Source organism: Scleropages formosus, chromosome 4 (genome assembly GCF_900964775.1).
Source record: "Scleropages formosus chromosome 4, fSclFor1.1, whole genome shotgun sequence".
In the NCBI taxonomy this organism is placed as follows: domain Eukaryota; kingdom Metazoa; phylum Chordata; class Actinopteri; order Osteoglossiformes; family Osteoglossidae; genus Scleropages; species Scleropages formosus.
This window is the reverse complement of record NC_041809.1, coordinates 5,269,397-5,278,636: the sequence shown is the minus strand read 5'-3', so window position 1 is coordinate 5,278,636 and position 9,240 is coordinate 5,269,397. Positions and strand designations below refer to the sequence as shown.

Below are 9,240 nucleotides of genomic sequence, written 5' to 3'. Positions count from 1 at the left end.
TATTTAAAAAAAATTTATTATACAGAGACACTGCAGTATAATAAGGTAAATAGTTTTCCCTCTTCACAGAGAAATGCTAATGTGTTAAAACTGACAAATTACTCCCATCTATACAGATTTGTACAGATTAACTGCAGAAAAATGTATCAGCAGTTCCTTTTCCTGCAGTTAACCGAGATGCAAGTGAATAAAACGATGGCAATACAAAGTGAACCGCAGCCTGCGATATTCACAAACGGACAGCGCCGGGTTACGGCGTGTCTGCGGCCTGGTTGCTGCCCGTCCCCATGGCGATGCTGTGCTTGTCGCTCAGCGTCCTCACAACTGTGGCTGCGGGAGACTGAAGCACTTTGCGCGAGAGTCGCATCCGTCCATCTGTTGGGTCACGTCCAAAGTATTTAACCTGCAAAAAAAGAATTCCAAGCGCTGTTCAAAATGCTCCCCTGCTTGCTGTCACAATATTAGATTTGAGCCTGTCTGTTAAGTTCACTATACATTTTAAAGAAAGCCAGTCTTTTATAAGTAATTGCTTCATCTAAGTTTTATATAGTTCTTTTTAAAGCAAAACTAAGTTTTAGTCCATCTGTTGTCCTTTTTGATTTTTTTTTAATCTGTCATGGTTTAAGGTACTTACCCTGTTGAGCGTCCTAAAACACACATTGACATTTAAATTTTTTTTAAAAGCTTGAGGCCCTTTAAAGTTTGTCTCCCTCACAAAAGGAACAACTGTGGTAACTCGTACCTGAATCTGCTGCCCAACCTCCAGCCCGAGGGCACTGGGGTGTTTGATCTGCAGGAAAACAAGATTTTTGAAAATATTGAAATGGACTTGATCTACAGTCAGACTGCAAAATAAATGATCTGAAACTGCTTGTTACCCTTTTGTGGTCCAGCTGGGAATTGTGAAGTAAAACAGCACTCATATTTGGGTACAACTTGACCATGACTCCAGCATCTCTGTAGAAGGAGAGTGGAGGCACTGAACATCATGTCTTTGGGTTGTCAGAGCAAGAGCATCAGTTGGAAAACTCACAAAGACACGAAAGTCCTTCAGATAAACTGACTTAATTGCAAAAAAAAAAAAAAAAAAAAAAAAAAAACTTCAATGTAATTAAAGATCAGTTTTCACTAAGCTGTGCTGAGTGCAGTTAAGTCCTTCTCTTGAATTGCTATAGTTGAAAGTCACAGTACAGAAAACCAAAGTTAATGATGGACATCCATCATGTTAATACCACGTACCTTATTTCAGTGATAGTTGCTGTGTAGACTGCCCCAAACTCCAGCTGTTGCTCTTGCTGTGAAGAAAAATCATTGTTACCGACGGCAAACAATATAAAAGAAATAAAAGAAACAGATGCAGTGGTGCCATCATTTCTAAATCAAGAACTCGACTTACATCATCTTTGCAGATTTCTCTTATGAATTCCTGGGCCTCGCTCATAGCACCAGGGGTTGGAGCGAACACAGAAAAGGTCTCCTCATCCACCTGGCTGATGGTTACACCTGCCGAGGGGGGAGCGACAACAGCCGACGCTGCTCAAACGGAACCTGGGATCACAAAAGCTCAGGAACACAGCAAAGATGCCTAGTTTAACATGCCTTGACTGTCTACCTACTGATGACCACAGGGGTGGCAGCCAAAAATATCTTTTGGAAAAATTAAGAGAAACAAACACCAACAGTTTAAAGATAATTAATAACTTACTTTAATGCTGAAACAAGTTGTAACATTTACACCAACAAGAGGAAGCAGCCAGTTGGGAAGTAGTGTCGGATTGAAAGGATGACCGACGCAGACCTACCTGTCTCCACTTGCAGTTTACGCAAGTTGTACCCGCCAGGACCAACAAACCGTGCCCTTCTAGAAATAGGTACCCGAACGGTCTCTGAAGTCATTTAGTGAAAAGGAGAAAGTGATGGAAACAGTGCCAAAGCCACAAACATTCATTTATCATCATTATTAATATCATTTTTATTTTTAATAATAATAATAATTTATAATTATGATTATACCAACGACTGGACCATTCTCCTTTCTTTTGGCTCTTGGCTTAGCAATCGTCTTGTTCATGATGCCCAATATCTCTTTTTTAGCCACTGAAATAAAAAAAAAATAAATAAATAATAATAATTTAAAAAAATATATATACTTCAAAGATCTTAACATGCTTATGTAATTTCATTCAAAGTACATATGGATTCTGTCATTCAGTCTAAATATGTTCCAGTATACCTGTGGCTTGCTGAATAGCTTCCATTACAATTTTCAGAGGTATTCCAGGAATCTTTACATCAGCCTAGGAAAACACACAGTATGTGTGAAAGTGTGGCAAACTCACGAAAAAAAAAAAAAAAAAACACAATAAGATTTGAGAAAATCAGCACCAAAGTAACACACCTGTAAAGCGGTGATGCCTTTGCTGGTACCAGCCATTTTGAAATCCATGTCTCCATTATAATCTTCTATTCCCTGGCAAGATATGAAGAAAATTACTGCGAGGTTACAAAGTCATTCTAAAAGAGGCGGCATTAGGCGTTTACAGAAATGACTGGAACCGAAGGACAGCGTCCCATACCAGGATGTCCGTTAGCAGTCTGTAGTCCTGGATTTCCGATTGTTTCTCTGGGTTGGCTTTGGAGACGAGGCCGATAGCAACGCCCGCAACAGGGGCTGAAATTGGCACACCTGGAACCCAAAGCACCTCTACTGTATCACATAATCCAGGTTTGTTACAGCTCCCCGGAAACAACTCCAGGATGATCAAATGGAACATCTCCAGCCAACGCAAAAGTCCCACGAAGCACGTCTCACAAGTGCTGCGCCTTCCCAAACCTCCATCCTTTTGTGCCATCGAACGACTCGCTCATACCTGCATCCATTAAGGCCAGGCTTCCTCCACATACCGAGGCCATGGACGAAGACCCTGGGAGAAACCGTAACACATGACACATTTACATTCATTCAGCTGAGGCTTTTCTCCAAAGCAACTTACACTGTTGATCTACTTATGCATTTATATAGCTGAGTAATTTTACTGGAGCAATTTAAAGCAAGTACCTTGTTCAAGGATACTACTGCTAGAGGTGGGAATTGAACCTATAACCTTGGGGGTCCAAAGGCAACAGCGCTAACCGCTACGCTACCGGCTGTCCCACCCGGGAACAAATGACAGCCCTTTATTAAACGGCACACTCGGAAACTAACCGTTAGACTCCAGAACTTCTGAGGTCACTCTTACAGTGAAGGGGAAGTCTTTGGGAATGACAGGTTTCAGACCCTTCTCCGCCAAGGCCCCTGCAATGAGGACGACATAATAACACATTGAGGGAAGAGTAACTCGCGGGTGCGGTGGGGTAAGGGGGGACTGCAGCATGCCTCCTCCTATGCAGATGAATGCTCACCGTGGCCAAGCTCCCTCCTGTTGGTCCCACCCAGCTTCCCAATCTCATTGGTTGCGTAGGGAGGGAACTGAGACAAAAGGAAAAAGAAAAGATAAGAAAAAAGAAAAAAAAAAAACGATGGGGAAAAAAAGTGACCACTGAGATTCCTTAAATCATTACATGAATTCTCAATGACTAAGTCATCCTCTTTAACTGATCACAAAGCACAGATTAAGTCGGCAAAAACTAATTTACAGGGAAAGCAGACACACAGTATTGGACAGTTCCATGCTACAATAACCTTTGAGCGGTAAAAATTACCCAGCTCTACAAATGGGTGAATAACTAAGTGGCTTAACACTGCAAGTCACTTTGGAGAAAAATATAAATACAAAAAAAAAAAAAAAAACCTGGTTATATTGCTTGTTCAGTGCCTAATACTAATATGAAAAACATAGTGAATATGAAATATGAATATGAAATCTGTAAACATTATCGCCACTCTATCCCAAATACTGGACAGATATTGTTGCAACTTTCTAGCAGAATTAATCACAATGTGAACGTGTTAATACTCACTTCATAGTGCAGCATAAAATTTTTTTCTTTCACTCCACTGTTTAAGGTTTTTTTTTTTTTTTAAAAAAAAAAAAAAAAAAAAGACACAAATATTCAGTAATTCATGAATGGTTATATTCACTCATTTTATGCATTATTAAAGACTCTCGTGATTAATATGCTGACTGCCAATAACGATACCTTAAAGCAGAAGTGACCAGGTCAGTTTTAATACTTGATTCTATAGAGTCGAAAGTCACAGTACAGAAAACCTAGCAAAAAAAAAAAAAAGGCTTCAATTAGAGGACCATTTCTTCGACACGCAACAAAATTGTTGGTTGGCGCAGCATCAGCGGAGACCGAACCTGCGTCTGACCCCTCTGAAAGAGCGCCGAGCCGTGAAGAGGCTCAAAAAGGTCCACCTCGCAGGATATGTCCCTCAGGGATGTGAGATCCCGCCCGTCGCACCTGCGAGCGTGAAACGACACCGTATGTGTCGCGGACCAGAGACGAGGACAGTCGGCATGAGAACACCGAAACACCATAGTAAAGCAATTAAAGCATTAAACAAAACGCTCCTAAGAAGTTTAACAATTTCCCCCATTAAAACCAGGGCAGGTGGTAGTGGAGTGGTAAGCGCTGCTGCCTTTAGACCCAAAGGTTGCAGGTTCAAATCCCACCTCCAGCTGTACTGCCCTCGAGTGACGTATTTACCCTGAACTGTACCTGCATAAATGGGTAAATAATAAGTAGCTTAACATTGTAAGTCGCTTTGGAGAAAAGCGTCATATAAATAAGCTGTAAAACGGTAGAGCTCGCATAGCCTAAATAAGCTCGACGGAGCCCTACCTTTTGTACTCGTTGAGCACCAGGTTACGGAAGATCTCCTTGGAAACCGCGTTGAAGGCCTCAATCCCATCGTAAGGTTCCGCTTTCGGATATTTTTCTGCCAAGAGCAGAGGGGGGTTTTACAACACGTGCATTTTGGGGAAAAGAATAAACCCCACTCTCGCGTCCAGTCCGTCTCCACAGCGCCCAGAGCAGATAAGGGGTACCTTTCAACTGCTCCTCGGTGTCCAGGCGTATCTTGTTGATGGCCTCATCTCTAGAAACCTAAATGAGGGGCAAATCAAGTTACTCGAATCAAGGTCTAGCGTTACCGAACGGCAAGAAGGTACGGCCGAGACGTTCATTCATACCTTGTCATGGGAATAATCTGTGAAAACTGCATAGATCTTTTCTGCTGCCAACCTGGAAGCAAGAAAGGGTCGCGTTAGGCCGTCCGTCGGGCTGCGAACTCCCCATTCATTCACCCCGACCGTCCACGAGGGAAAGGAATTTTCTCCGTACGACTTACTGGCGCGTGGTCTCCGCCATTTCGGGGACGGCTGTGAAGAGCTTGGCGGGCGTGCGCTTTTCCACACCGTGCTCACGGGCCAGCTGCTGGATGGCCAGGATGACCTGCTGCGCGTGCTTCACCCCCACCTTGACGGCATGGCAGAAGTCCTGCTGCAGCACGTTCTCGGCAGCCGCCTCCATCATCACTGCGTGGGTCGGACAGGTGACACAGGTGACACGGGTCCGTCACGCGGATCACGTGCTTCCGCCCAGGTGTGCGGCACGGATCGCCTGCCTCCTCACGCTCCTGCATTCCCAACCCTACAGCTTTCACCCCGTACAACTGTGAGGTTCTCACACCAGCTGCAGCGATGGAAAGATTACATTCTGGAACATTCCTAAAGACCTTGATGAAGGGACATCTGACCAAATCTGCACCTGACTTTCCCGGCAGCCCAGAGTTCGACAGCCACATACGTTTAACCCTTGCCGCACCACATTACAAAAAACACACAACATATAAGTCTAATGATCGATATTGAATGTGTATTTCCATCTCCACAACTGGTTGGAGCACGCACTGCACAAACGCAACCGCACAAGTCACCTCGGACAAAGGTGTCACCGAAATAAGAATAATCATCGGCGAAGCTTCCGAAGGGACTCACCTATTTGACTAAGGGGAGCGCTGGCCACCACCAGGTTCAGCGTGCTGGAGGCCATTTCCCTGCGAGTCGGGTTCACCACAAACTCCCCGTCCACGATACCCATGCGTACCGCACCTAGACATCACCGTACATGTCTGTGTAACGCCGTTTATGAAACATCCCTGAGGGAGGGCCAATTCACGGAGCCGAAGATACGAACGGGTCGGCGACGGGGACCAGCAGCCGCCGAGCTCTGCCGACGGCTTACTCACCAACGGGACCGTTCCAGGGGATGTCAGAGACGGCCAGGGCAGCCGATGCTGCGGGCGAAAAGCGTTTGCGTGTCACCGGTGCTCTGGCACGCCTCCACTTTCAGCAGAATAGCTTCCTGTGTAGAAACACGGGACTGGTCCTCACCTCCGTTTATAGCGAGTACGTCCGGGTTATTCACTCCATCGACGGCTAACAGGTTGCACAGCACCTTGGGTGGAAAGATACGAGAAGGTCTTTCAAAATAAAAATTAAAAAAAAAACACATCTTATGATTACGAACAGAATCACATCACACCGATCACCTAAACAAACCTGCGTGTCATAGAAATAGCCAGCAGGGAAGAGAGGCCTGATGGAGCGGTCTGGGGTGTGACAGAAACGCCATTAGTCATATCGATCACCAACATCTTCTAGAAGTGTCCAGAGAGACCGATGTGTCACCTATCAGCCTGCTGGTGAGGATCTCGACATCCGTCGTGCCAAGCTCCCTGCGCAGATAGTTGGTCGGGATCCTCCCCGCAGCCGCGGATTTCTGTCTGTAGTCCACCTGCCGATCGCGAGGCGAGAACAAACGAGGACCCAGTGACCCCGCGCTCTGGTGCCGTACCCTCTGCAGAATGGCTCCGCAGCAAAGCTCTGCTGCCCTTGTCTAACAACCATTTGCTCCATAGAGAAGCGCTTTTTAAGCTGTTCTATTCCACAAATCTCTAGAAGAATCCGATGAACGCTAAAGGACCCCTCAGAGAAAAACGTCCACAAATAAACTCGGAGAAAACAAGACACTCAATTTACGGCACTGACACGTCATTACCCTCATATCGAACCGCGTGACAAATAATATTTTTATCTTTTATCTACCCATTCGTATAGCTGGGTAATTTTACTTGAGCAATTTAGGGTAAGTACCTTGATCAAGGGTACTACTGCTGGAGGTGAGGTTCGAACCTGAGACCAGCGGCTCTAACTGCTATGCTACCAGCTGCCCCAATTTCTTTTTAGTTAGGCTATTACTTTCAGAGCAAGCCCGAACTGCAGAGACTCCCTGAAACTGATCCCCGGACCACTAAAGGGACAAGGGACCCCCAGTTAAGTACCCCAGGCCTAGAGCATCTACCTTCCTCAGTCCCCAGCTCCTCACATATGAGAGCATTAAGAAAAATAATGAATGAAGACTTACAACCAGTGGCATGAACTGAGAGGCGGTGGGTTTCGACTTGCTGACAGCTGTCACCATAACAGACGTTTCTCCGAGCTGCAACGATAAAACGTCACGGTCACTCTACTGCGACCGCCACTCAACAAAGGTTCTGTCCACGGTAACTAGGCTGAAGAAGCGCTTGCCCAGCTGCATCACAAAAACGTGAGGAGCATCTCTAGCCAATAAGAGGTATTAGTCAGGTACATAAATGAACAGACCCACAGAAAAAGAGGATTTTAAAAAAATATTCCTCTACCTGAACGACAGAAGACCCGTCAGCGAATCTGGCCAGTTTGCCGGTGGAGATTTCGAGTTTTCTACAAAACACGGAGGGCAAAGGTGACAAACAGATTCAGGGTTACAATAAAGGCAGCGTCCAGCTTCTAAACACTCTGCTCACACGGTGCGGAAATGTTACCACATACACCCTTTTTATTCAGTACATGTCTCAGATACCGTACACCCCCGATTTCAAATAAATGCCGAACACAAAACAAAGTTAGACTGTGCTTACCGACACAGAAAATAAGACTACGCAATTGTGTGCTCCCCTTCCTTTCTCCTTCACTCTCATGTTTTGTTTTACTATTTTTCCTATAATAATCCCATTGCACTGTGATTGTATTTAATTTTGTTGACTCATTTTACATTTGTTCATCGAGCTGATGTTTTCTCCAAAGTGACTAACAACTAATCACCCATTTATACAGCTGGGTAATTTTAGGGTAAGTACCTTGCTCAAGGGTACTACAGCTGGAGTTGGGATTCGAACCTGCAACCTTCAGGTGCAAAAGCAGCAGCTCTAACCACTAGCATTTACACAGCATTTTGGGAAACTGCATTTAAGAGAACTATGTAAAATGTATTAATAATAATAATAATAATAATAATAATAATATGTAAATTGGGGAAAAAAATAACAAAAGATGGACACACCAGCATGAGATCTTTTGCAGAAAAAAAACCTGCATGCTAATTGGATAAGAGAGCGCGCGAGGCACGAGGACGGAGCACGCGAGCGGACTCCAAGTGCCCACGGTCAGAGAGATGACAACAGAGGCGGCTCGTGAACCCTGTCCTGGTGGTGGTGCCAGAGTCGGGTCCGCTCCCCTCACCTTTCTCCCAGCTCCACGCCCACTCGTCTCACTTTGCCGTGTCTGCTCCATGCGCTCTCGTGACACCGTCGCATGCTCCCCCGCACGACCTCGGAGCCGAAGCCGAGGAACTGTCTCACGCCGAGAGCGACACGCTCCATCTTTTGTGAATGAAAAGCCCTCATGGTGCCGCATAGTCTATGAGCTGCCATGACTGCTCCTCACGTGCGTAGTAATACGTTACCCCGGCGTACTCTCTCATTGGCTGCTTTTGGTGCACCGCTAAAATAAGACCGCTGCACCTGGCACCTCGCGTTCTTTAGTTCCTATATAAAGTACGGTAAAACTAAACACGTCCCTTCCTGTTTCCGATTACGTTGATTTGCTAGTGACCTGATGTCACTTCCGTTTTCATTTTCTCTCATTTTTCTCAAGTTGATATCTTCTCGTGGAATTTTTCTCCCTCTAATGTTATTTTTTCATTCTTTAACTTGTAACTTTATCTATAATGTGGTGTAATTTTCCATTAAAACATATTTTCTCTTGGAATTTTGTACATTTATGGTGGAAATGTGTTTTATGTGATGACATTCCATGAGTCATGGGCGAGTTTGGTCATAAAAACAATAGTTCATTCTTTCCTTCAGTATTTCATTATCAATAACCTCAGGCCAGTGCAAAGTGCAGAGATCCACAAGCTATTCTGGAGGCATGGTGCACGAAACAGGGTTCACCCTGGATGGGACATCAG

The 9,240-nt window shown here is 45.0% G+C and overlaps 1 protein-coding gene across 1 annotated transcript; it reads right to left on the bottom strand.

The window, feature by feature from the left end:
* Positions 1–107: 107 nt before the first annotated feature.
* Positions 108–8,732, bottom strand: pnpt1 (polyribonucleotide nucleotidyltransferase 1). Its single transcript, XM_029251236.1, has 28 exons — positions 8,511–8,732; positions 7,652–7,712; positions 7,375–7,449; positions 6,639–6,744; positions 6,510–6,559; positions 6,342–6,405; positions 6,197–6,244; positions 5,946–6,059; positions 5,297–5,483; positions 5,139–5,190; positions 4,995–5,052; positions 4,789–4,885; positions 4,305–4,407; positions 4,141–4,211; positions 3,961–3,997; positions 3,403–3,469; positions 3,206–3,295; positions 2,871–2,924; positions 2,577–2,686; positions 2,399–2,470; positions 2,234–2,297; positions 2,014–2,097; positions 1,803–1,886; positions 1,397–1,503; positions 1,240–1,295; positions 879–957; positions 743–790; positions 108–403 (listed from the first exon to the last, which is right to left on the bottom strand). The coding sequence occupies exons 1-28, from the start codon at positions 8,699–8,701 to the stop codon at positions 251–253; spliced, it is 2,382 nt and encodes a 793-aa protein (XP_029107069.1). The 5' UTR covers positions 8,702–8,732; the 3' UTR covers positions 108–250.
* Positions 8,733–9,240: the final 508 nt, after the last annotated feature.

Coding starts and splice junctions, on each gene's coding strand:
- pnpt1 (XM_029251236.1), bottom strand. CDS start 8,701: ATGGCAGCTCATAGACTATGCGGCACCATGAGGGCTTTTCATTCACAA. Junction 6,745..7,374: donor CTCAGTTCATGCCACTGGTT/GTAAGTCTTCAT, acceptor CGCGATCGGCAG/GTGGACTACAGACAGAAATC. Junction 404..742: donor AGGTTGGGCAGCAGATTCAG/GTACGAGTTACC, acceptor CTTTTTTTGCAG/GTTAAATACTTTGGACGTGA.